At 42.5% G+C, this 27,870-nt stretch overlaps 1 protein-coding gene across 3 annotated transcripts in view; it reads left to right on the top strand.

Annotated features, from left to right (window-relative positions):
- Positions 1 to 27,870, top strand: part of TMEM87A (transmembrane protein 87A) — a 43,322-nt gene that overhangs the window by 14,175 nt on the left and 1,277 nt on the right. Inside the window, exons 8-19 of one of the 3 annotated variants that reach the window (XM_075532187.1) lie at positions 1,456 to 1,517; positions 2,219 to 2,402; positions 4,078 to 4,177; positions 9,026 to 9,119; positions 9,651 to 9,726; positions 12,431 to 12,535; positions 13,693 to 13,751; positions 14,765 to 14,868; positions 20,236 to 20,309; positions 21,018 to 21,079; positions 22,207 to 22,259; positions 22,792 to 22,822. In XM_075532187.1, the coding sequence (XP_075388302.1) occupies positions 1,456 to 1,517; positions 2,219 to 2,402; positions 4,078 to 4,177; positions 9,026 to 9,119; positions 9,651 to 9,726; positions 12,431 to 12,535; positions 13,693 to 13,751; positions 14,765 to 14,868; positions 20,236 to 20,309; positions 21,018 to 21,079; positions 22,207 to 22,259; positions 22,792 to 22,822 (1,004 nt within the window). Of the gene's footprint in view, positions 1 to 1,455; positions 1,518 to 2,218; positions 2,403 to 4,077; positions 4,178 to 9,025; positions 9,120 to 9,650; positions 9,727 to 10,349; positions 10,423 to 12,430; positions 12,536 to 13,692; positions 13,752 to 14,764; positions 14,869 to 20,235; positions 20,310 to 21,017; positions 21,080 to 22,206; positions 22,260 to 22,791; positions 22,823 to 27,870 lie in introns of those variants that run through there. The other 2 variants (XM_075532188.1, XR_012779755.1) reach the window with 2 other exon arrangements.

Below are 27,870 nucleotides of genomic sequence, written 5' to 3'. Positions count from 1 at the left end.
CTCATAACCCGCTACACCACCAGGCCTCTTAATACTGACATTGCACATGTCTAAAAATATTTATCTGACATGAAAAGATTCATGCGTCAAGTGAGCTCTATTTTTTCTTATCTGCTGCATTAGCCAGTGCTACTCTAAATGTTGAAAAAAAACCCAGTTATTGGACATATTAATAGGACACAGAGTTCACTATAGTGCAAGATGTTTACATGTCTGTGTAAGAATTTAATAGTTCTTCAAGGAAATAAAAATTATATAAATAGGTTTTACCTTTCATTTCCTATTACTGACTTTGTTTTAAGAAATTGATATTACTGAAATGGAAGTTCCATCGTGGGACGGACACACACACACACACACACACACACACCCACACACACCCACACACACACCCACACACACACCCACACACACACCCACACACACACCCACACACACCCACACACACACCCACACACACACCCACACACACCCACACACACACCCACACACACCCACACACACCCACACACACCCACACACACACCCACACACACCCACACACACACCCACACACACACCCACACACACACCCACACACACCCACACACACACCCACACACACACCCACACACACACCCACACACACACCCACACACACCCACACACACACCCACACACACACCCACACACACACCCACACACACACCCACACACACACCCACACACACACCCACACACACACCCACACACACCCCACACACACCCCACACACACCCCACACACACCCCACACACACCCCACACATCCCCCCCCCTCCCCCCTAGATGATCAGCACGCAGAGCCCCTGCACGTCGTATAGCCCTGGAGAAAGCCTTATGCGTTCTAAAGCAGCGGTTCTCAACCTGTGGGTTGCGAGCCCTTTGGGGGTCGAATGACCCTTTCACAGGGGTCGCCTGATTCATAGCAGTAGCAAAATGACAGTTACGAAGTAGCAGTGAAATAATTTTATGGTTGGGGGTCACCACAACACAAGGAGCTGTATGACAGGATCAGGGCATTAGGAAGGTTGAGAACCACTGCTGTAAAGGATATTAGTGATATGAGGAAAGCTAGCATGAAGTATGTTTGAGTTTAGAAGAGATAGAAAATAGCAGGGAAGCTGGAAGAAGGCATGGCGGAGGTCATAGCATTTACTTTAGGCTTTAAAGGATAGGTGGACGAGGCAGAAGGACTTTGCCACTTCAGGTACTGCCTGGAGCAGAGGCATGCAGGGCTGTGTAGAATACTACAAACCCTGTGGGACTACTTAGTGAACTTGAAGCTGTTGTGGGATTATAATGTAAGAATTCACCAGAATTTGGGGCTTAAAAGTAAACGATCCAGTAAAGTTTCTGTCGTATATATGCACAAAAGACGGTGGGTGTTCTCCCTTACGTCCTTCATGACATTCACTTTGAGGGTTGTGTTTTGCAGTGACTGTCGAAGTCAGAGGTCCTTATGAATACCTCACATTGGAAGAGTACCCCCTGATGATTGTAAGTGAGCCTTGATTGCCTCGCCTCAACATTAACTTGATTGCACGAGGGTTGTGGGAATATTCTTTTTAAAGAATTGCTCCTGAACAGTCAGTGCTGCTGCTATTTGTGGACTTCGTGCCAGGATGTGAACTTCTCCGAGCCTCGTTTCTCATCTGCAGGATGGAGGGGTTGACGGCTTGGGCATTCTGCACGGGAAGGCCCTCAGAGGCCAGCTCTAGGATCTAAAGGCCATGCGTTACTACAGTTCTATGGTTCCCAGCCCTTCGTAAAGTTAACTAGAGTTCACTCTCTTCTTAGTCATGTATATGACAATGTCCCTCATAGCTCTCCCCTGACTTCCTTTGCTCGTGAATGTTTTTGTTTTTCTCCTTATTCTTTCTGGTTTCCCATTTTGTAGTGTTTAATTCTCTCCAAATGTTTCCTCCCCCTGCCATGCCTTCTCAAACAATTCTAGGTTGTGAGTCGAAAAATCTTGTTTAATACAGGAAGGCAGTCACTTGATAAGTCCTTATGTCTTATCCTTCTGTCAAGAGCAGGCAGTTTTATGTTTTTATTAAAATCCATAGAAATAAAATAATTACTTTTAAATAGAAAGGTTTTATCTGGTGGCTTGTTAAGGTGATAGATTTACACTCAGTGTAAGTAATTGACTCTTGTCCCTGATGTTCCTTCTTTCCCCTCTCCCACACGGGTGACAGTTTTTCATGGTGATGTGTATTGTGTATGTCCTGTTTGGTGTTCTCTGGCTGGCGTGGTCTGCCTGCTATTGGCGAGATCTCCTGAGAATTCAGTTTTGGATTGGTGCTGTCATCTTCCTGGGAATGCTTGAGAAAGCCGTCTTCTATGCGGAATTTCAGAACATCCGATATAAAGGAGAATCTGGTACGTAACCGAAGAGAGTTTGCCGTTGAGTGAGTGAAAATTTGAGTATGAAAAATTTTTAAATTTCAGTAGTGGTTAAATAGATCTAGCTTTTCAGTTCCTAGTTGTTAATGTAAGCAGAGTCACTAATTTGGACTTATTTTTATCTTTGAATTCAGTGATATTAGGCACAGTTACTGAAATATACTAGTCATGCTATTTGAAATAGTAGTGGTCATTGTAGGAAAGATTTTGACCATCCTCACTTCTTAGCACAGACTTGTAAGCTGCCATTGTGACTATTGTGTCAGTCTGAGCGCTTCAGAGAAACAGATCCACAGAAACTCATGTGCAAGAGAGAGTTTTATATAAAGGGTGAGTGCGCATCAAAAAAAATCCCAACCCAGTTCTGCCCAAGCCCACAAGTCCAACATTAACCCATTAGCCCATATGTCCGACACCAATCCACAAAGTCCTCCTCCATCTCACAAAACACACACTATGCCACCAACTGCAGGAGGGAAGCTGAGTCAGTGAACATGTAAACATCTCAGCACTGTCAGGGGTCGCCACACAGCTGCTCCAGCACCCAGGGCTTCATCGGGGTAGGTCCATGCACCTTCTCCTTCTCCTCGGTGGTGTCCTGCAGGAAGAAGGCCTTGCAAGCTGAAGCAGGGAACTGGCTAAGGCAGCTGCACCCTGGTCCGACCATCACAAACAAGAAACCTGAGAACTAGAAAGGTGAAGCTAACAGAGCCATTTATCTCTCCGCCCTTCAATTAACCCCACATGTGTTTATCGGCCAGGTTGGCACAATAAACTAGCTCAACTGTGTACATCTAAGAAAGAAAATGAGCACTGCTTATGTAATTTTAAGAGAGCCCTGACAGCACATTGGCAAGTGCGCAGCTGCTAACTGAAAGATCAGTGATTCGAACCTACCAGCTGCTCCATGGGAGAAAGCTATGGGAACTTGTTTCTCTGAAACGACAGCCTTGGAAACCCCATGGGGCCAGATTTATCAACCTAAGGTGTATTTATTTATTTGTAAGATGCCATGGATTGTATGAGACACACTGATTGCAATGATCTTAAAATGTAGAGGGGAAAATGTCCGGAAAAGGTGCATCTAATAATTAATAAAAGAAAGCCAAGAAACTAGAAGGTTGCTGATGGTTTAAAGATAACCTGCTAATGATAGAAATTGTTTTATCCTGAAGTCTTGGTATCAGCAAGTTCTTTCTCTTTTACTATTTGATTAATATAACTTACTATTATAAGACATTCTCATTTTATTTTCTTGATTTTGGAAGGCCTTTAAAATAAAATAGTAGATGTAGAAATTGAATTAAAAATGACACGCATGCTTGAGTAGGTTGCTACACTTTTCTTCCCATAACTATTTTTCAAAAGCTTCTTGTCGGTGTTATTAGTTGTCCATTAGGGGTAAGGTATTCTGCTAAGGCTTCAGTGAGGAGGGAGGGAAATGGATCATGCACACTCAGATGGCTGTGCCCCGTACATGATCACAAATGGAATCAATCTGTGTGATTTTTGCAATCGTGGACGCACTCTTATTTAAATAGAACTAAAACCAGTGCTTATTCTGAAGCTTTTTAAGGTAGCTACACTGATCTAGAATTGTGCCTTGCTACGCGAAGTTTTCAGTGTGTCCCTCTTGTCTTTTTTCTGATAGTTCAAGGGGCCCTGATCCTTGCAGAGTTACTTTCCGCAGTGAAGCGCTCCCTGGCTCGAACCCTAGTCATCATAGTCAGTCTGGGCTATGGCATAGTCAAGTAAGTATCAACCTCCTCTGTGGAAGAGCAGAGGCCGCTTCGCGCTACAATGAAACTGTATTGCAGAGTCCCAAGGTAGTAGTTTTAAAAGAGTTGATGTAAGAAATCTGAAATACAATATGTGATATTTCATAGGTTTTAGAAGGTGGGGAACACTGTTTAGTTTAGAACTCCGGGATCACCTGCATGAAAACATATACTGTAATGAGTGACAACGAAGATACCAAAGTTTTATTAGAGTAAGTTTACAGTGATTTTTACTCTTCTAAAATATTCTTACCAATCAGATTACATAAACAAAAAAAGAGTAGTCTTTCTGAAACAATTTAAAACTAATTTCATTTTTATTTAACTTCTTAAAATTAAATTCCTTCTACATACCAGGCAATGCTTTGGGCCCTAGGCATATAGCAAAGAAGCAAACGATTTGAAGCTTACGAGTATTGAGTTTGTAAATAAATGATCTAAGATGTCAGTAATAAGTGCTGTGGGACAAATGAAACACATGACAAGAAGTGTGCTAGAAAGTGCAGCTTGACATTTTATGGATGGAAAAGACAGAAATAAAATAAGTGTGTGCAGTATCTAGTGGGTCAGTGCTAAGTGTTGTGGAGCAAGTGGAACACAGTAAAGCATGGGGTGTGCAGGAGGTGGAGCTCGACATTTGACAAAGGATGGCCAGAAAAGGCTTCAGTTGGTGACATTTAGAGTCAAGGTCTCAAGGAAGCACGGGAGCAATTCAATATGTGAGGGCTTCAGAAAAATCTCTGGAAAAATTCTATTCTCTTTTAGTCTTATTTGTTCCATGGACTTTGAAAACCCCGCAGTTGTACACTTTGGGGGGAGGATCCTGAAACACGAGTAGATTTTGTGTATGCATTTGAAAGTAGAGCGAATGGAACTTGTAGATGTGAAAGAAGTCTTAGCTGATGCCAGCGGTTTTGCTCCGAGCAAGCAGCATGATTAAATCGACGTTTGCTGAGTTCCGGAAGACTAAGTAAAGTAGGTTTGGAGTTGAGGGTAAAATGAGGAGTTCCGTTAGACATCCAAGTGGCCCTGTTCTAGGAATTGAAGGGGGAATGTTGCATGGAGGACCATAGTGGGAATCACCAGGATGTCGAGATGGTATTTAAAGCCACGATGTTGTATATGATCATCAAGGTGGGGTATGTAGATAGAGAAGAGCTGAGACTGAACCCTTGAACTTTTCTGTTACTTAGAGGACTGTAAGATGCACTGGAACGAGAGCAAAGGTGTTTCAGGCGTGACCAAGGAAGCGGGTGGGAACCCGACGAGTGTGTTTCAAGGTGGGGCTGATCATGCTGCTGAGATGATGATGCAGGGTGACGAGGGTGGAGAATTGACCGTGGGACTTGAAAGCTGCTGTGTCGCATGTACATGTACAGTAGAACCACACGTTGCCAGGTCCTGTGCCGTCGTCACAGCAGTGCTGGGTTTGAGCCCGTCGTTACAGGCGGTGTCGGGCCCTCGTTGAGGATCATCTCTTCTTCACTGAGCCTCTGCTGTACCAAGCATGATGCGCCTCCAAGAGCCGGCCTCTTCTCACACATCCCGAGTATGTGAAATGCTGTCTTAGCATCTTCACTTAGAAAGCCAAGGCTGTGTTTCTTCAAAGGCAGATTGGATTATTGCATGGGGTTCAGGGGGGAATGAAAAGGAAGAAAGCAGAGACAGCTAGACGTAGACAGAGGAATGTTGCTGTAGGTGGCATGAGAGGACTGCAGTGTGTTTGTGTGCATTCATTCCTTTGAACTTCTTCTTTGAGTCTACATCTCTCCAAATGCCTGATAGAGGCCAGTGTGTTGGACTGGGTCGTCTAGCGAAATAAAAGCATTGACAGTCATATATGTATATGAAAGAAGTTTATATCAAGGACTCGTTTTATCTTAAGAAAGCCTCCCGGCCCAGTCCACGTCAAAGCGGACTCAGGGAGATCACAGGCTGGTTGGGTGCAGAGTGGCATGGCTCCCAAGGTCAGTGGGAGCGTGCAGGGCACTGACAGCTTTCCAGGTCATCGGTCCACATGGGCCTCCCCTGGAGGCACACACAGCCCCAACAAGAAGGGAGGGTGAAAGGGCAGAGGGGAGGTGATGCCTCGTTCCTGGTGTCTCTCTTATAAAAAGGCCACACCCCGAAGGATGTGGCCTGACTGATAGGTTGGACTCCATCCCTACGCATCCACACAGGTGCAAGTTGACATAAAATCTAAATGCCACAGCCTGGAAATCTCTGGGGTTGGGTGGCAGAGAGGAAAGGAGGAAATCCCTGTCCCATGGAGCTTCTTAATATATAACAAAAGCTAAGAACACATGCAGTTAAAACTTAAGTAGACATGTTTTAAGGCAAACTAAACAGTAATGGATCACTTGGGGATCTTGTTAAAATGTCAATTCTGACTGAGTAGAATTTTGATTCTCAATTCTTTCCATCCAATAGAACTCACACAAAAAGGCTTTTCATATTTTGTGAGGTTTTAAACTTTCATAAACCAGAAACCCAGGTGACATTGAGTTGTTTCTGACTCTTGACAACCCCATGTGTACAGAGCAAAACTATTTCATAAGGTTTCGGGACTGACTTTTCAGAAGCAGATTGCCGGTCCAATCTTCCAAGAGGCAGCTGAATGGGCTTGAACCTTTAATCTGTCTGTTAGTAGTCCAGTTCTTTGCTATTGCACCTCCCATGGACTTGAGCTTTCATATGTACTATTTCTTTAATTAAGTGTAGTTGGATGTGCCAAGTTTTAGATTTGATAATGGTCACAGAATCAGAGGAAGGCTAATTAACACCCCGTGACAGCAGATGACACCACTTGCTTTCTGAAGGCAAAGAGGGCTTGAAGCACTCCCTGATGGAAGATCACAGACTGCAGCCTTCAGTTTGGATTAAGTTCTGTGTAGAGAAAACAAAAATCTTCTCAATGGGACCCATAGAACAATATGATAAACGGAGAAAAGATTGAAGTGGTCACGTATTTCCTGTTACTTGGATCCACAGTCAGTCCCACCGAAGCAGCAGTCAGGAAATCAAGCAGTGTTTTGCATTGGGTAAATCTGCAAATGAGCTCTCAAAAGTGTTCGAAAGCAAAGATGTCATTTTGACATGCCCCAAGCCATGGCACCTTAAATCTCATGTACATGCCGAAGCTATGTGCAATGAATAAGGGAGATTGATGAAGAACCGATGCATTTGAATTATGGTTTTGGTGAGTAGGCGTGAATGCGCCAGGGACTGTCAGAAGGTACAAATTGGTCTTGGAAGAAGTACAGCCAGAATGCTCATGGAAATAGTGAGACTTCTTACCCACTTTGGACATGTTATCAGGAGAAAGACACCATACTTTGTCAGGTAGAGTCCATGAGCAAGAAGACCCTCCGTGAGATGGATTGTCACAGTAGCTGTGAGGGTGGCCCAGGACCGGGCCATGTTTTGTTCTCGTGCACGTGGGCTGCTGGGAGTTGGAACTCCCCTGGTGACTCCAAACAACAATATCAGTATGTTTTCCAAGTTTTCGTCCCAAGTATCTACTGAAATATGTACAGAGAACACACCTCCTCTCTGGGATTTGCTTCAAGGTGACAGCAGAGAGGAGGAAGTAGATGGAGTGTACCTGGGGCTGAATTGGTGAGAGGTTGCTGGGACTGGATGTGGGGAGGATAATACTTTTATTAGTAATAATCGATGGTAATGTAGTAATTTTGCTTTAAAATAGTTGGTTTAAAAATACAGTAATACAAAAATGCAGTCATGAGCCAGATAGAGAACTTGGCTAGACCAGAGCATGTGTCGTGTAAAATCAGAGCCCACGACACAGGGCATGCCGTTCAGATACCCCCCCCCCCGCCCCCCCAGGAACAGTAATGGGAGTAGTGGTACCAGGAGGTAGGGGGGAGGAGGGGAGAAAGGGGGAACTGGTATCAATGATCGACGCATTACCCACCGCCCCGCCACCCCCTTCCTCTGCCCCAAGGGGAACAAACAACAGAAATGTGGGTGAAGGGAGACAGTGATCAATGTAAAATATGAAAATAATTTATAATTTATCAAGGGTTCATGAGGGTGGGAGGGTAGAGGAAGGAGGGGGAAAAAGAGCTGATACTAAGGGCTCAAATGGAAAGTAAATGTTTAGAAAATGATGATGGCAACATATGTACGAATATGTTTGATACAATTGATGTATGGGTTGTTACAAGAGCTGTAAGAGCCGCCAATAAGATGGGAACTGGAAACATAGGGAATCCAGGATAGATGAACCCCTCAGGACCAGTGGTGAGAGTGGCAATACAGGGAGGGTGGAGGGAAGGTGAGGGAGAAAGGGGGAACAGATTACAAGGATCTACATATAACCTCCTCCCTGGGAGACAGACAGCGGAGAGGTGGGTAAAGGGAGACAGACGTCAGATGGTATAAGATATGACAAAAATAATAATACTTTGTAAATTATCAAAGGGTTCATGAAGGAGGGGGCGAGCGGGAAGGGAGGGGAAAAATGAGCTGATACCAAGGGCTCAAGTAGAAAGCAAATGTTTTGAGAATGATGGCAACCAACATATGTACAAATGTACTTGACACAATGGATGGATGGATGGATTGCGATTGAGTTGTTCGAGCCCCCAATAAAGTGATTAAAACAACAACAACAACAACAAACAAACAATTGTAGAACTCATTTTCTTAAGACTCTGTTTATAAGTTCCTCCCCCCTTGCCCCCAAGGAATTGTGTGTCCTTGTCTCTGTAAATAGGCTGTATAAACGACTGTGCGTTCCTGTGTCTTAAACCTGTCTTGTGGCATTTGTACTCAACTCTCGCTTTGCTTTCTCTCTAGGCCCCGCCTGGGAGTTACCCTTCACAAGGTTGTGGTAGCAGGAGGCCTCTATCTTTTGTTCTCTGGCATGGAAGGGGTCCTCAGAGTGACTGGGGTCAGTACTGCCTCATCCGAGTTTGTGTGGTCAGTTCACAAATAACTGTTTTTGTTCTGAGAGGGTGAATTGGAAGGCTCTGAGAAAGCCTCTTTGCTGTTTTCTCTAAGGCATCTTCGGGCTGATTTTTTAAATGTAGGTATAATTCATTCTTGTTTATGCACTAAAGCCAAATCCACTGCCCTTGAGTCAGTTCTGATTTACAGCAACGTATATAGAGTTTGGGAGACTTAAGTCTCCACAGGAGCTGACAGCCTCATCTTTCTTTGCAGAGCGGCTGGATCCTGTCCCCTGGTTAGCAACCCAGTGCCTAACCCACTGCACCCACACTCCATACTCTAGCCACCAGAACTTTATAAAGTTAACATGTGACTGGGAAGGAATGCCCTCCCACTGGGCTCATTGTTTATAATTACTTAGTTGCTTTTTCAAATTCGTTTTTCTAATCACACTGTCTTCTTGTTAGTGATCCCCTTAGAGTTTTAGCTTTTAACCCTCTGTCAATTTTGTCTTCGTCTTCCTCTGCTGTAGTATTTTTCTTACCCTGTGGCTCTGATAGTAAACCTGGCCCTCTCAGCAGTTGATGCCTGTATTATTTTATGGATATCCTTTGATAAGGCCCTGGTCATTGGGTAACCATGGTGATACAAATGCCATCTTATGAATACACTTGTGAAAACAAGCAGCATAGTTTCAGGGACAGATAATTACCCTGTGCTTCATTTGGACGTGAACGCTTTGTTAAAATTCCATTGTATTGTACTTTCAGAAATCAGTGATTCTTGGCATATCACTGATGTAGACATGTATTATTTAGAAAATTATTTGTGGGGTCCCTTTAGACTGGTTGCTAAAATCACACTAAGGGGATAAGTATTGTTGGGGTGTGGATTTATAAATACTAACTTTTTCTGTGTGGTCATTTCTTAACAAGGATCTTAGTTCCTTAGGAGCTGAATGGTGATTACTTCTTATTAATTAGCAGTATGTGTCATTGCATTGAGATTGTAATTGACCACTTATGTGAACTGCTTCTAGTTGTCTGCTATGAGGGATGGCTTGCCAGAGAGGAAGAATGATGTAGGTGCCAAGTTGTTGCTCCTTGTATTTGCTCCCACTTCAAAGGCCAAACCTATCCAGATGATTATGTAAATGCAAAATTGTATGCTGGTTCTGCTCTCTGCCTCCCTAGACAGCTCTTTTTCACCACCTCTTTTTCTTTGTCTGCAGGCCCAGACTGATCTTGCTTCCTTGGCCTTTATCCCCTTGGCTTTCCTAGACACTGCCCTGTGCTGGTGGATATCCTTCTCATTGACTTGATTGATGGCTGTTCATTTTCTCACCTTGGAAATGGATCTCCAATGAGCTTTCTGCAAAGGGTTGCCGCTTTTGTTGATTTCTCCTTAGTCAAGGGAGTAGGGTATTGTAGATTTAACAACCTGAGGGCTCAGGTAAGCTTGGGTTTTATTATTATTCTTTTTCTTCTAATTAAAAAACTGCCTACTGTGGACTGATCACAAGACAAATGTTACTGGCTCTTCTTCTTTTTTTACTGGCTCTTCTTTTTGAAATGAGCATTTAATCATGATTCCTAACTTAATGTGTTTTCTAGCTGCTGTGGACCTGCTCTTTCTATCAGCTGCTAAACCTGAACCCAACTCCAAGCCCAAGTGTACTGCTGTTGATTGGTTTCAATTCATAGCAACCCTAAAGAATAAAATAGAACCACTACAGAGTGTTTCCAAGGCTATCAATCTTGTCTGGAAGCCGACTGCCACAGCCACCTCCCCCCGCTCCCCCATGGTGATGGGTTCTAGCCATCAACCTTTCAGATGGCAGCTGAGCACTGAGCCCTTGTGCCTCCAGGTCTCCTTTTTTAGTTATTGGCAATTATTAAATGCTTTGAAAATTATGAAGAGGTTTTGATTCTTAAAATGTGTTTTTTCAGGAGCAATGGTAGATGGCTTAGCTTTTCTAAAAGAAGCCTTTGTAGGTTTAGTACATTTTAACTGTGTTTTAGGGTGCCTTTCATTCCTTTATTCAAAAACTAATGTGAGATTATGTGAAGCCTTCTACCCTTAGAATTACTGGTTCATTTTGCAGGCACGGTCAACCAGCAGATAACAAACTTGTTTGATTCCCTTTCTCCTGTTCTTAAAAGGAAATATTCATTTATTAGGGATTTGGCCCTGTGTGTGAAAGAGTCAAGTCTTTGGACTTTTGGGATTATTTTGCTGTTGTCTTGATTGTGTGTATTTATTTGGTTCTATGTGCAGTTGGACAGTATTTATGTCTTGATAGCCTGTCATTGTTGCAGAAAACGGAATGTGAACAAAAATTGTATAATTTTGTGAATTTGAATGGATTGCCATATGTCAAAAATGTTTGAAATTGAAATGACTTAAGTCCAACTTGCCAAAGCTTATCTAGGTCAATATCTTTCCAAATGTGCATTTTGAACAGCTGAGCGTGTGGGAGGAGTGGAGCGAGGGATATGGGATTGCCCATTCAGGAAGATAACACACTGTCTAGGTAACAGCCAAGGCTCTATCCAAGAGCACAGCAAGCTCCAGCTCCTTCATTTTCATATCTGCTCTTCATTCTGAAAGTTGGACATGAGAACAGACATCCTCTTTAGTTGTCACCAGGTCCCCCTTTCTCTCTAGCAGTTCCGCTCTTTTGGAATAGAACTTAGAAAATGGAGAGTTGTTGCCTTTGGAGCTTAAGTGCCTGGGATCCTCAGTTGATTATAGGGTCCTATTAATCCAGAGTAGTACAGGCAGTTGATGGCAGGTTCCTTAAGATGGCATGAGGGGACTGAGTACAGAGTTTGGGGGGATTGTATGCACAAGCGCAGTTATGGCCCTAGACTTGGTTAGATATCTGGCACATGGGAGAATGAGCCATGAAGCGTAAAGGAAGAGAGAGGATGATGCTAACTCTTTGTCTCTTGTCTGTAACTCATTTTCAGTGCATCTTCCATGTCTGTTTTTTTAACATTATTTTGTGTGTCTCAAAAGCTGCTTTACGCTCGTTCTTTTAAAAAATATGCTTTTCCTCTTTTTCTGTTTTGCATTCTTATTTTCTTTGGGTTCTGTTATCTCGTCAGTGTCTCAATAAATGTGATGACTTTCTTACTAAGTGTTGTGAGGTTTGGGGTGTTGGTGAGCTGGAGTGAGCATATAAGTGCTGTGAGACCTCTGGGATCCCTAGCTCTGTCAGTTATAAATGCAGATCCTCAAAGGAAGTAGAGGATCAGTCAACTCGTTTGTTGTTCTGAATGTTGATTTCCTTGACTTGCAAACACATATTTATTAGCCTGACTCAAACAATGAAGCTGCTGAAACTTCGGAGGAACATTGTCAAGCTCTCCTTGTACCGGCATTTCACCAACACACTTATCTTGGCTGTGGCAGGTAAGTCAGGAACTTGCTTCCTTCTGTTTAAATTCCTGTCTCAAGAATTCATGAGTGGGCTCTTTAAAGTCACGTAGAGTTTTGTGCCTTTCACTTGGAAAGGGGTCTTTAGCTTTTATCACCTTCTCAAAGGACCCTGCAGTTCAAAAAAGATTAAGACCCATCTCTTTGAAATATCAGAGCTGAAATTATATATACCCTTATATAATGCCCGCATAGCGTATTCATTCTTTCCTGTCTGTTCCTTTTCTTGAGGCAAGTTAGCCTGACTGTCAAGTAGCAGTTGGAGTATTTTGTGGGAGACATTAACCTCCCTGGCGGTCTAATTATGTCAGTAATTGTGTTAAGGGACTTCTCTGCAGTGTAATTCCGAGTGTGGCTCGGGGTTACCACTTCTGACGGTTAGTTAACCTTTACCCCAAGCCACACTCAGTATTACCGCCAGGGAGCTTATCACTTACTTGATTTCATTAAGTAGTTACAGCATTTAAGATGAGAGTCACTGTTTACCATGTCACTTTTATGCACGTCATAAAAGTGAGTAACTTACAGACTGGACTAATCTAAGCTACCTTGCTTGTGGTTTAGTCCTTTGAACAGGAATAATGAAGTCGGGTCTATGATTAGAGCCAACTCTTTTGTTTGTGTTGCATTTCATCAGCTCTCAGCCAAAGAGAACTATTGTTAATTATATTGAGGCTTAAAGAATGGAAAAACCAAAGCTAATGATAGTTAATAAGAGGCTCGTAGCTTTCTAAATTTTTCTTTTCAACCTTCTCTATGGATTACCATTAAATTTTATGTTATTGGTAATTCTAGAAAAGTAATACTCCAGTACGTTGTTTTCTATTTCTGAGGGTTACTGAATAAACGTACAATAAGAAAAGCACAGGAATGATTGACAAGAGCTTGAAATTCCACTTTTGCTAAAACAAAGTTCTTTTTGATTATTAATGTTTTGTATGTAGGATGGGCCTTCTTTGTCGTAGGTGTTGAGTAAATTTGCGTTGAATAAATTTGTTAACAGAACACTAGTGGTTGTTTTTATATTAGAAATTAAGGTGTGTGGATTTCTATCTAAACAGAATAAAGGTATATAATTGAAGGGGTGGGGAACCAACATTCATATTCTGACCAAATTTTTAAATTTCTTGTAGCATCTATTGTGTTTATCATATGGACAACCATGAAGTTCAGGATAGTGACTTGCCAATCAGTAAGTTGTAAGCCCAGGCATGTGTGGGTAGCATATGTACTATCTTATGTCGCAAACAAAAATCAAATCTGTTGCCGGGGTCAGTTCTGAGTCTCATGATACTGATGGTAATGTGAAGGTTCTTGTAAGTCTATATTGTCCAAGACGTTATGGCTATCGCTCCACATTGTAGGGTCGAGCTCTCCCCCAATGTGTTGTCTTAACTGTTCTATGTGATCAAGCTGCTTAGTATTACCATTATCACTATTATTTTTCATCTGGCTACCATATCTCAATAGTGAGAAGTTTGTAAGTGATAACCATCAAGCCAGACTCACTGCCGTTGAGTCAACTCTGACTCATGGCGACCCTTTAGGGCAGGGGAGAACTTCCCCTTTGGGTTTCTGAGACTGCAACTGTTTATGGGAGTAGAAAGCCTCATCTTTTTCCTGTGGAACAGCTGGTGGTTTTGAGTTGCTAACCTTGAGGTAGGTTAGCTGCCCAATGCTTAACCACTATGCCTGCAGGACTCTTAGTGATAACCACAGTCTTTCATAACTCTAACTTTACTGAAACATTCTGAAGAACTCCAGAGTACTGGACCATTAGGGATGTGTGAATCATGATCCTCTGAGTAGAAGCCATGCCCATCTGGACACAAAGGCTGGCCAGCCAGGGTAAGACAATATAGTACAGGATTTCTTTGGAGGCAACGAAGAATCTGCTAGGTGAATTACAAAGTGAAAATGAACACAAAGAACATAATGCTAGGTTCTCTTGCCCTCTATGATAACCCTGTCCTAAGATTCTCCGAGCTAAAATGAAGCCCTGACAATTGCTTAGTTCCATTGGTGCGGTTTATTTAGCCACACTAACACTGCAAGGGCGGAAACTAGACTCATCTATCCCACCACTTCGCACACACAGGAGGTGGCGCCTAGCAGGCTGTTCTTATGCTAGACCAAGACTTTGTGAACAAAGGTCATGGTAGTGTGTGTGTGTGTTTGCGTATTATACTTTTCCTCTTTTCGCAGGACTGGCGGGAGCTGTGGGTGGACGATGCCATCTGGCGGTTGCTGTTCTCAATGATCCTCTTTGTCATCATGGTCCTCTGGCGACCATCTGCAAACAACCAGAGGTTCTTAGACGCTTTTATTGACTCTGCTGAAGGATGGTGTTTTGGGAGACAGTGTCCGGGCTATGTCTTATAGTGGAAGGAACATTGGGTCTGGAGTTAGGAGAATTGGTCTCAGCGCTGCTACTAGCTTCTTGATTATTGACATTGCCTCTTTTTACCTCTCTGGAACTTACTGTCTTTTTCATATAATACCAGGGAATTGAACCATTTACTATGAAGTCCCTTTCAGCTTTACATCTTCTGAAAATGCTTTTTCTCCCTCTCTTCTTTCAAACTACTGTAGTTATTTTCTCGCATTATATAAATACATTTTGGAAATTCTGTCTCTACAGTAAAAAATGTAGTAACACCCACCCACTGGTCTTGCTGCCCAGGGAAGCCTACTAACGATTAACATGCAAAGTAAAACTTATTGGTGGCTGTTCATATAAGCACCCTTTGCTTAACATGTACCAAATCCCTAAAGGAAAGCAGGAGTTGATTATAAATTGCCTTGTAGAAACAGTCTCACCATGGTGATCTGTTCTTATCAGTAGGAGACCAGTTAAGTGCTGAGTTCCCAGATGCCAGCTGTGGGCCAGCCATGCAAGTAGGCCCTTCTAGAAACCTGCTAAGTCAACTTTTTCTGCACCTATTGCCATCAAGTCTTTTCTGACTAATAGGCCCCTATGGCCCAGAGTCGACCTGCCTCTGAAGGTTCTCCAGACTATCATCTTTCCAGAAGTAGATTGCCATATTTTTCCCCTTTAAAGCTACTGGTGGGTTTAAACAGCCAATTTTTTTTGAACACTTAACCACTGAGCCACCAGGACTTCAGGGGGATTGAAAATAGAAGTAAGCTACAGCAATGTATTAAATGTCCTTGTATATCTAATTTTATGCACTCACCCCTGACAACAGTTGCAAGTTTGGCAAGTTCCCCAACGACCCTCTGGTTTGATAATTCTGTAGGTGTCCAGAATTCACTGAAAACTGATAATACTCAGTGCTACAGTTTGGTGTTTTACAGAGAAAGGTCCATACTGAACTCTCCCAAGAGAAAGGTCCATAGGGTAGAGTCTAAGAGGGCTCCATAGGCAGAGTTCCTGGTCATCTTCTCCCTTGAAGTCATGCATGGGAGTGTGGCAGTATGCAGAGTTGACAGCTAAGGAAGCTCACCAGGCCATTGCTGTCCAGGGTTTTTATTGGGGCTTGATCATACACTGTTTGGCTTGCTGACCTTTTTGTCTGCAGTCCATTCCATAGGACAGGCTAACATTTTCAGCCTCCAATTTCTGTAGAAGTCAAAGCCCTCAACATAAATCACATTGTTAGATTATAATCGTATCAAGGAGGACACTTTAGTGGCCTAGAGATCATCACCAGCACTGCCAGCCAAGTTGGTTGGACTCTGGTTGATGTGATACTGGAAGCCATGCTACCAGTGTCTTAAATAGGGTCACCCAAGTGGTTCCATAGTGCTTTCAGACTAAAAGTAGACCGTGAAGAAGGAACAGACTGTCCATTTCCGCAAGGTCAGCCACTGAAAGCCTTATGAACAGCAGTAGAACATTATCAAATGTTTGCGTGGAAATCAGTCCTTCAGCTTCGAAATCACAAAAAGCTATAAATGGGTAAGAAGTGCCTCTTCGAAGTAGAGTTGACCTTAATGATGTAGAAGCAGTAAATCTTTTGGAACCTTCCTTTGCTGGTGGGCATGACTCAAAATGAGAAGATACCACTGTAGCCGTCCATTAATAACTGGAACTCAGTAAGTACAAAGTACGAATGTAAGGAAATTGGAAGGTAGTAAAAATGAAGTGGAACTCACGGATCAATGTACGAGATACTGAGCTGAAGTAGATTGGCATTAGCCATTTTGAGTCAGACAGTCATGTGACATACTATGGGGATGATAATTCAAGAAGAATGGTGTCACATACATAGTTAAAAAGAATCTTTCAAGCTTCATCTTGAAGTACAGTACTATTTGGAAGCATTTTTACAGCGAAGCCTAATTAATACAACTTACTCAAATTTATGCACCAACCACTAGAGCTAGTGATTAGAAACTGAAGAATTATACCAGCTTCTTCAGTCTGATATTGATCAAGCATACAGTCCAGATATATTGATAATTAGTAATTTAAACACAAATGTTGGAAGCAAAAAGGAAGAAAAAGTAGTTGGAAAATATGGCCTTTCGTGATAGAAATGAAGTGGGAGACTGCATGAGTGAATTTTGTAAGACCAACAACAACTTTGTTGCAAATACTTTTTTCAACAATGTAAATGGATAAGTGGGTCTATACCTGTGACTTCACTAGATGGAATACTCAGGAATCAAATAGACTCTGTGAGAAGAAACAGTGGAGAAGCTCAATATCATCAGCCAAAACATGGCCAGAGGCCAACCATGGAACAGAACATCCGTTTGCACATTTGCAACTTTAGCTTGAAACCAAGAAAAACTGAAACAGGTTGACAAAAGTCAGGTTACAACCTTGAGTGTATCTGAATTTAGGGAGCTTTTCAAGAACAGATTTGACTCATTGAACATGGATGACAGAAGTCTTGATAAACTGTAGGATCAAGAGCATCATACATGAAGAAAGTAAGTAGTTATTAAAAAGCAACGACTGAAGTGGACGTCAGAAGAGACTTTGAATCTTGCTCATGAGCAGAGTAGCTAAAGCTTATGGGAGACTGATGAAGTTGAAGAACTGTACAGAAATTCCAAAAGATAACTCAAGACAAAGTGTTAACAATAATGTGCTAAACCTGGAGTTGGTCTGTCTAAATCATAGGCTGAATGAACAATCCTGAGGAGAAAACAACAGGACTGACAGTTGGGGGCACATGGGAGAGGGGAAGATGGGGGGAAAGGAAGTGGTGTTAACAAACCCAGGGACAAGGGAACAACAAGTGATCCAAATCAGTGTTGAGAGTGTAGGAGGCCTGGTAGGGTGTGACCAAGGGTAATGTAACCAAGAGGAATTACTGAAACCCAAATGAAGGCTGAACATGATAGTGAGACAAGAGGAAAGGAAAAAGAAATAACGGAAAGAGCTAGAGGCAAAGGGCATGCTAGAGGTCTAAATAAAGGCATGTACATGTGTAAATAGATATATGAGGATGTGGAAATAGATCTATGTGCATATATGTATAGGTTTTGTATTAAGGTAGCAGATGGACATTGGGCCTCAACTCATGTACTCCCTCAATTCAAGAATACTTCGTTCTATTAAACTGGCATTCCATGATGGTCACCTCCCATATAAAGATCTCTGAAGAGAAATAGGTGCATAAGCAAATGTGGTGAAGAAAGCTGATGGTGCCTGGCTATCAAAAGATTTAGTGTCTGGGGTTTTAAAGGCTTGAAGGTAAGCAAGCGGCCATCTAGCTTGGAAGCAACAAAGCCTACATGGAGGAAGCACTTCAGGTTTCAGTGGAATTAGGTATCAGGCATCAGCAGAACAAAAAATCATTGTGAATGAGGGGGAGGTGGAGTGGAGCCCCAAAGCCCATCTGTTAGCAATTGGACATCCCCTTATGGAAGGGTTGATGGGAAGAGATGGGCCAGTTTGCGATGTAGCAATAATGAAACATACAACTTCCCTCTAGTTCCTAAATGCTTCCTCTCCCTACCCCCCAGCACCACTATTATGATCCCAGTTCTACCTTACAAATCTGGCTAGACCAGAGGATGTACACTGATACAGATAGTGGAAACACAGGGAATTCAGGGCGGATAATCCCTGCAGGACCAGTGGTGAGAGTAGTGATACTGGGAGGGTGGAGGAAGGGTGGTGTGGAAAAGGGGACCAGTTACAAGGATACTACATATAAAGTCCTACTTGGGGGATACACAACAGAAAAGTGGATGACAAAATAATAATTTATACATTATCAAGGGTTCGTGGGGAGGGAAGGGGGGAAATGAGCTGATGCCAGGGGCTTAAGTGGAGATCAAATGTGTTGAGGATGATGGCAATGGATGTACAAGGATGCTTTACACAATTGATGTATGTATGGATTGTGATAAGAGGTGTGAGGTGTATGTGCCTCTAGTAAAATGATTTTTAAAAAAAATGAAGACAAAATAAACACCTTTTGGGGCAAAAAAATTAGGAAATTTGTGTCACTTGTCGGAGCACCGAAAGTGGGATTGCCCAGGAGCTCATCTGGCAGCCGGTCACCAAGATTGTTTTAAGAAAGTTGCTGACAGGCCACACATAGGAGAAATTGCCGGCTTTGATAAGGCCAAGCTGAAGAAAACGGAGACACAGAACACCCTTCCGAGCAGAGACCATTGAGCAGCAGAAGGCGGAATCAAATCTCCTTATCCTGGAGGAGTCCAGCAGGCTGATGTGGAGGCAGAGTCACCTGCAAGATGGACAGAAGTGACAAGGTGCACTGTGATCCACCGGCTTCCGTGTCTCCAAAGACACTACCAAATTCTCCGGCTTCCCTGGGGTACTAGAGAAGATTATTTGTATGATTAATGTAAATAGAACACACCTCATGGCATTAAAAAAAAGAAAAGAGAAGGAAAGTTCACTGTACCACAGAGGCACTGCCAGTGGGCCGCCTCCTTTTAGTCTCACGTCAGAATATCATGTCATGGTGTCAGTGACTGATACTTCACTGTGATGGTTTTGTTAGTTACTCTTTAACTGGTTACAGTAATTCTCTACTCTTCCTAGTTTATTAGGGTTTTATAATGAAAGGGAGACTTAGAACAAGGTAGACTGGAAGTAGCAGGCCACTATGAAATGGGAACTACTGGGAAGTCCTGTATTCTGGGGATTGTCTAGTTGCCTCCTTTTGCTTCTCTCTTCCCATCATCTTCCTAAAGCTGCGCTGCTGAGTCTTGGAAACCGGGAAAGAAAGGCGTCTGAGACACATTAGATAGTCCTTCACTTAGAAACAGATTTTAAATTGTCAGGGAAGGAGGAGAGCAGATCTGCACCTTCCTCACTCCTTATTTGAAGGCTGAGCTTAAATATTGCACAACACTGTACATAACTCTGTGATATATACTCTTTTACATAAATATTTATTGAATGTTTTGTGCCAGGTATTCTAGGCACGTTATTTAGAAGAACTTAATTTTCATGAAACACATTTGGAATAATGTTCTTTCATTGTCTCCATGTACCAGATGAGCAAACTAGGGCCCCAAGAGATTACCTAGTCTGAGGTCACAATAATGTGGCAGGGTGTGAATTTATAATCCTGATACTGTACTGCTTCTGCGTTGCTAATATGGCAGTTGAGGGAAGAGAAGAGACTTTCATGACTCGTTCAGCTGCCCTCACTTTGAGTAATTAGGATGCAGGGGTTTCTATACTTTGCTTATTTTGTTCCTGTGCTCCCCATGGTCAGGTTTGCCTTTTCACCCTTGTCTGAGGAAGAGGAGGATGATGAACAAAAGGAGCCTATGCTGAAAGAAAGCTTTGGTAGTTATAATATTCGCTTTTTATCCCTTAAAAATTCTTTCTGACTGTAGAAATGGAGTAAAATAAATATAGCATCTCCACTATCTAAATACGTTGTTGCAAGTACATTGTTTTTTTCAATAGCTGTATTGTTGCACACTTTGTTATTTGATGAAGTTAGAGGGAAGAAGAAGTAAGGGTATGGATCTGATGGCGCCACAATCAATTCAGTAAAAGCGTGTGCATTAAAGGTCCAGTTTCGGGGGCCATGATGGTTCAGTGGGAGAATTTTCACCTTCCATTCCAAAGACGAGTGCACCAGCCAGTGTGCCTTATCCACAGTTACCACTGCCTGTCAGTGGAGGCCTCCTGCCTGTTACGATTCTGAACAGGCTTTCGCAGAGCTTCCAGATTCAGACAGACTGGCAATGAAAGCCCTCAGCACCAGCCCCTGAAGCCCTCTGGGCTACAATGGTCAGTCCTATTGTACTTGGAGTTGCCATGAATTGGGGGCTCACTCTAAGGCAGCTAACAACCACCAGCACAGACCCAGTTTACTTGCTAGATTTGAGCAGAAAATTTAAGGTTGACCTTTCTAGTGTAATTCTGTAATGGAGAAACCCTGTTGTATCAAAAGCTTAAAATAAAATTCTGAATCCATTTTGTGTATGTGACTTTTGCTGGTCTATTGATGTAGTTAACCAATCTACGTTCTTTTTTCTTCTGTAGAAGGAATGAAAATGAGAAGTACCAAACAAGAACCAAATGGAAATAGCAAAGTGAATAAAGCAGTAAGTAAGACTTCTTTAGGAGCTCTGGTGTTGTGGTGGGGTGAGCATTGGGCTGCTAACCCAAAGATTGGTGGTTCAAACCCTCCAGCTGCTCTGTGGGAGAAAGTTGAGGCTATCTGCTCCCGTAACGACTTCTCGTCTTGGAAACTAACTAGGGCTCTCTGAATCAGAAGGGACCCAGTGGCTGTAGGCTGAGAGGACGCTCTTCTTTCCTCTTTGGTCCTGGCCCTGTTCTGCAGCCCTGGAGGAGTTCAACGGTTAGGAACAGCCCTTAATGACTTTTGTGAATGGTAACACAATTTGAAAATGTTTTATATTATATATTACTGTTACAGTTTTAAACCACCCCAGGTGATTTTGTCTAAGGTTGTATGAGCTTTTAAGCCGGTGGTTTGGTACTCTGTGCTGAACTAGGAAGAGAGCAGTCTGAGGGTTCTCTGTAGTGGTGTCAGTGAAGCAGTGGCCACAGGCATCACCACAAGTCTGCTTTCAAACAGCAAAGGGCTTTTCAGTCAGCTGTTTCCAGAGAACTGTTTGATAGCCACTTTCCATTAAGGGCTTTCAGCTTGACCTCAGCTGTAAGGAGCCCTGGTGGCACTGTGGCTGTGTGCTTTGGTAAAGATTTATAGTCTTGCTAGGCTTAGGTAGGGTCGCTATGAGTCAGGATCAACTTGATTTAGCTGCAGTGGTTTGTTTTGTTTGTTTGCTTAGGTCAAAGAACAAAACTGGTGTCAAGCAAACACTTAAATATAGACTTTTAAGAACCCTTAAAGATATAGGACATTATCTCACATTTCTGTATATAGCTTTTAAAACTTGAATGAGTTATAAGGTTATATTTAAATATTTTAAAACCTGTAGGCCCTTACTCAAACTCACTGCTGTCGAGTCACTTCTGACTCAGCCACCCCTGGGATGGAACAGAACTGCCTCTCTGGGTTTCTGACACTGCAGCTCATTATGGGAGTAGAAAACCTCCTCTTTCTCTTGCAGAGTGGCTGGTTGTTTTGAATAGTTGACTTTATAGTGGGAAGTCCAGCTCATTACCCACTATTCTCCCAGGGCTCCTGTAGAGAGCTGGTTTTAGTGTGTATTAGTAACAATTGATACCTGTGTGTTCTCGACAGGAAGATGATTTGAAGTGGGTAGAAGAGAATGTCCCTTCTTCCGTGACAGACGTGTAAGTATTGAGTCGGGCTCATAGCAAACCTCCTGCTTCATAGTTCGTACTACTTTGACTTCTCTGAAGAGCATATTAATGAGAATGTTTTAGGACAGAAACAAAGACTAGGAATACAAAGACTAAAGTTATTGGGATTATTAGTTCAGATGAAATTTTTTGCCTGTAAATAAAAATTTCAACACACAGGAAACAAAGTTAAAAAAAATTTTTTTTTGCTTGTAAATGTTTAGCTATCTTTCCAAAATCAATGGGGTATAATCCTTTTGAAATGTCTGAGTTATTTTCCAGGGCTGTAATTTTAATGAAACATTAGTCCATGAGTGTGAAACATGTTTTTGTCTTGCCTGTATAGTTTCAGTAATTCTTATTCTTAAAGTTTGTATTTGTTGTCCCCTCCCCCTCTTCTCAGGACCATTGATAGATGTAAATCATAATTATAGGAAAACTATATAATCTCAGGATCCTTTTTGAACCATTTAAAATTCCTTTATTATGCATTATTCACTTTGGCATTTGTTTTTCTTTGCAGAGCACTTCCAGCCCTTTTGGATTCAGATGAGGTCAGTAATCAAATCATACCATGAAGTGCGGATGTGGTGACGTACCGTATAAGCCGACCCAAATATCAGCTGAGGCACCTAATTTTACCTCAAAACTGCATTAAAAATGTGCTGGAAAACCTTGGCTTATACACGAATATATACAGTAATAGGAAATATAATAATAATATATTAAACCCCCTGGTCAAGGAGATTATAACTTATTTGACTTTGTAATGGCCCCAGAGAACTGTAGTTGGTATAGCTGGAGAAGACTAAGAATGAATGCAAATTCTAAGATTAGAACTAAAACATTCAGGAAAACTTTCAGTATGTCTATTATCTCGACATATCCTGCATTTCTTTTCCAAAGTTATGGTATATGGTTATTTTTGAGACTACCTTCGTTAAAATTTATGTGTGCTGATTGTGTAGTTCCCTTATCTTTTAAGAAATTCAAATATAACTTTAATCTAGGCTAAAATAAAAGTGTGTTGAAAGAAATAGAGTAGAACACAATGGTGTCCAGGTAGAATCACCCGCCCGGCATTCCTGTTGCTAGACCAGAAAATTAAGATAGGCATGGGAAGCAAGCCTGAGGAGAGAGCAATGGGATGGAAGGTTCCAGAGGGACTTAAGGGGAGGAGGAGGTAGGGAAAGGGAAGCAGTGAGCAAACAACGCCATAGACGGGAACAACTAGGGAATTAAAATAAACAAGGAGGACATGGAGATCCTGGGGGTGTTGGAGCAACAGCAATCTGGCTGAGCGGAATTGCTAAGGCAGAAGGGCGAATGTGATGGTGGGAAAGGAGGAAGGTAAAAGGAAACAGGAAAGATCTAGGAAGCAAAGCTGTGGATAGAGGTATAAACAGGTGTGCACTTCAGTAAATATATTAATTCATAAAACTAGAGGTATTGGCATAAGTACATATATTTATATGGTAATACATTGAGGAAGTGGGTGGACTTTGGGCCTCTGCCCTCCCTCAACTCAAGAACACATTGTTCTAAGAACGTGGCATTCTCTGATGTTTACCCTCCCAGCACCATCGCTGAAGACAAAATAGGTGTACAAGCAAATGTGAAGAAAGCTGATGGTGCCTGACCATCAAAAGATAAAGCGTCTTTCCTCATCCCCCCCCCCCCCACTATCATGACCCCTATCTTGCCTTGCATTGTGGGCTAGGTCGGAGCATGTACACAGGTACAGATAAGAGGACACACTGAATCCAGGTCAGATAAATTCCTCAGGAACAGAAATGGGAGTAGTGATACCAGGAGGATAGGAGGAAGGTGGGGCGAGGAGGAAGGAAGAAACCGCTCGTGAAGGGAGACAGCAGTTGTAAGATATGAAAATAGTTTTTAATTCATTCAGGGGGTCACGAGGGTGGGAGGAGTAGAGGGAGGGTAAAAAGAGCTGATACCAAGGGCTCAAATAGGATGTAAATGTTTAGAAAATAGCGATGGCAATATATGTACAAATATGCTTGATACAATTAATGTTTGGATTGTTATTAGAGCTGTAAGAGCCTCCAATTAAAAAATAATAATAGGGGAACGAACACCAGAAAAGTGAGTGACGGGAGACAGGACGATGTAAGATATGAAAATAATACTGTAATTTATCAAGGGTTCATGAGGATGGAAGGTGGGAGAGGGAGGGAAAATGAGCTGATACCAAGGGCTCAAGTAGAAAGAATAATTTGAAAATGATGATGGCAACATATGTGCAAATGTGCTTGACACAATGGATGAATTATGGATTATGGTAAGAGCCTCAATAAAAGTGTTTAATAAAAATATAATAATAAAATAGAGCTAAAAAAGAAAAAGTAGACTAACACAATAGATTTTTTAAATAATCTCTTTAATACTAACCTATTATTTCCCTCTTCAAATAATTAGTACAATTAGTATTCTAAGGCTTTTGCTTTTTATCTTTTCCTAAAGCTCCATACAGTTTATGTCGAAGGCTTCTAATGAACTCTTAGGCAAGCCTTGCAGTCTGACTTCATGTGAGCTAGTTGTAGACGTTGGGGACATTAGGTTATTCTAGGGTGTCTTGATTTCAGAAAGCCTTGTGGCAGCATCTTGCCTTTTTCTCATTCATTATGTTGAATAAGCGCTTCTAAAAATGATTTGTTCATTTTCCATCGACCTGTGTACAGCAGCTTACAGAATCACATTTCTTAGCTGTTTCCTTGAAATAATTGAAAACTACCCTTCAGATTTTCCAGATCACCCTACCACTTTGTGTTCTGTGGTGTCGCCTACATTTCCCTTCTATCGATCCTTGCATTGATCCGTCTGTAGCATGTCCTCTTGGAGTCCTTTTCTGCTAATTGTTTGCCTCAGGCTTCCCTGTGCCATTGAGTCTCCTGTTGGGCTAGCTGGGAAACTTGACGGTATCTCACTGGGAATACAGGTTTACGCGGGTACTATTGATGGCACCAGCTTCATTCATCCAGCTGCCCTTCTTTTCCTTTGTGGATGTTGCCCAGAACAAAGTGCTGTGTTCATAGGTACATCTGAAGGATAATAAGTACTTAGGAAATATCAAGAACTTAATGACTTACAGGAGAAACAAATTACAGAAAGGACTAGGAATCAAGATGGCATCAGACTTTTTAACATCAGCTTTGGAAACCAGATGAGGAGAACAATGCTGTTGAATTCCAAGGAAAGTTATTTATAACCTCGAATTTTATATCCAGCTCCTCTACCAATATGTTGTTAGGTGCCATCAAGTCAGTTCCGACCCATAGAAACCCTGTGCACAATAGGCCGAAGCACTGCACGGCCTGCACCTTCCTCACAATTGTTCCTGTGCTCGAGTCCATTGTTGCAGCCATTCTTATCAATCCATTATATTGAGCGTGTTCCACTCTTTCATTTCCCCTCCGCTTTACCAAGCATGGCGTCCTTCTCCAGGGATTGGTCTCTCCTAACATTGTGCAAAGTACTTGAGACGAAGTCTCACCATGCTTGCCTCTAAGGAGCTCTGGCCATACTTCCAAGACAGATGGGTTTGGCCTTTTGGCACTTCATGGTACTTTGGATATTCTTCTCCAGCACCACAATTCAAGTGCATCAGTTCTTCAGTCTTCCTTATTCCATGTCCAGTTTTCACGTGCACATGAGGCAATGGAAACGGTCACGGCTTGTGTCAGGCACACCTTAGTCCTCAAAGTAACATCCTTGCTTTTCAATACTCTAGAGAGGTCTTGTGCAGCACATTTAGCTAATGCAGCCCATCTTTTGATCTCTCGACTGTTGCTTCCATGAGTATTGATAGTGGATAGTTGGTCCAGCTGTGAGGATTTGGGTCTTTACATTGAATTGCAATCCATATGAAGGCTGCAATCCTTGCTCTTCATCAGCAAGTGCTTCAGGGCCTCGTCACTTTCAGCAAGCAAGGCTGTGTCGTCTGTATACTGCAGGTTGTTAATAAGCCTTCCTGCAATGCTGATGCCATATTCTAGCCGTCTTCTCTGATTATTTGCTCAGTATGCAGATTTGTATGGTGAAAGGATACAACCCTGACACACACTTTTCCTGGTTTTAAACCATGCAGTACTCCCTTGTTTGCATGACTGCCTCTGCCTCTTGACCTGTGTGTGAGTACTTCGTGAGCATGATGAAATATCCTGGAACCCTCATTCTTCTCAAGACTGTCCATGGTTTAATATTGTCCGCACAGTCGAATGCCTTGGCATAGTCCATAAAGCACAAGTAAACATTTTTCTAATATTCTCTGCTTTGAGCCAAGATCCAGCTGACATCAGCAGTGATATTCTTTGTTCCACGTCCTCTTCTGAATCTGGTCTGAACTTCTGGCAGTTGCCTGTCAATGGACTGTGGCAGCCATTGTTGGATGATCTTCAGCAAGATTGGACTTGCGTGCGATATCAATGATACTGTTCTTTTGTTTGAGCATTTTGTTGGGTCATCTGTCTTTGGAATGGGCACACATATATATCTTTTCCAGTCAGCTGAGTCTTCCAGTTTCCTGACATGGACAAGGGAGTGCTTCCAGTGCTTCATCAGCTTGCTGAAGCATTTCAGTTGATACTCCCATCAATTCCTGGTGCTTTGTTTTTGGCTACCAATATTGGGTAAAATAAAGATGTTTTCTTTTTTTTAATAAAAAGATGTTTTCAGAAATGTAAAATAAAATCATGTAGCTCCTTTGCGAAACAATGTGGGTGCCCCATGTGACACAAACTTGATCAAGCAGAAGGGAAAGAATGACCATTGTCAGCATCAGCCGCCCAAGGCTGATTTCTCTGAGGCTGAAGTCACACATGCCTCAGCCTCCCATCTACTAATCCTCTGGGTTTGAGAATTCCTTGCAGTGGCCCCACAGAACTCACAAACAATACTCAAAATTATGGGTTTTATCAGAGAAGTTAACAAGTGAGACATGCTTAGGTCTTTAGTCAGGATGGGCTATTCTCTGCTTTGCCTGTACGCAAGCTTCTCTCAGGCCCTCAGCATCGGTTCTGCCCCAGCAATGTTACAAAGCACTTTTAGGACTTCCAATACGTGCCCAAAGGGCATGCTACTCTGCCACAAGCCTGAGCCCAACGGCAAACCTAGCTTCCTCAATTAAGTTCGTGGACGCACCTGATTCCACGAGCAAGCCTCCTGCCTGCATGCATGCGACCTCACTGAATCCGTGGGCTGGGAAGTCCACTACTCAAACACGATTCCTGGTTCTGTTGCTGCTCCTGGTTTAGGGAGGCTCAGTGTGCAAGTACCTCAGGTCTGAAGGATGCACTCCACTCTTGGCTCTTCTCTCTTAATGGTAGGAAGATCCCCTTTCCTGTTCCTGAGGTGGCTTGTCAGGATGGTAACCAATAACACCCAGCTGAATCTTCTAATCATATCGGTATCTTACCCCCACCTTCCTACCCAGACCCATTAGGACAAAGTCATTTGGTGGGGGCTACAGAGACAGACTAGAAACGCCACATTAGATGACTGCTCAGCAACATGCTTCTTAGGACAACATGAGGACATTAACTAAGGATGGGATTCAGGAAGCAGTCCAACATAAAAGGATAAA

The sequence above is a fragment of the Tenrec ecaudatus genome, chromosome 14 (assembly GCF_050624435.1).
Source record: "Tenrec ecaudatus isolate mTenEca1 chromosome 14, mTenEca1.hap1, whole genome shotgun sequence".
NCBI classification, from domain to species: domain Eukaryota; kingdom Metazoa; phylum Chordata; class Mammalia; order Afrosoricida; family Tenrecidae; genus Tenrec; species Tenrec ecaudatus.
Note: the sequence above shows the minus strand (reverse complement) of the source record. Positions and strands in the feature narration are given on the sequence as shown.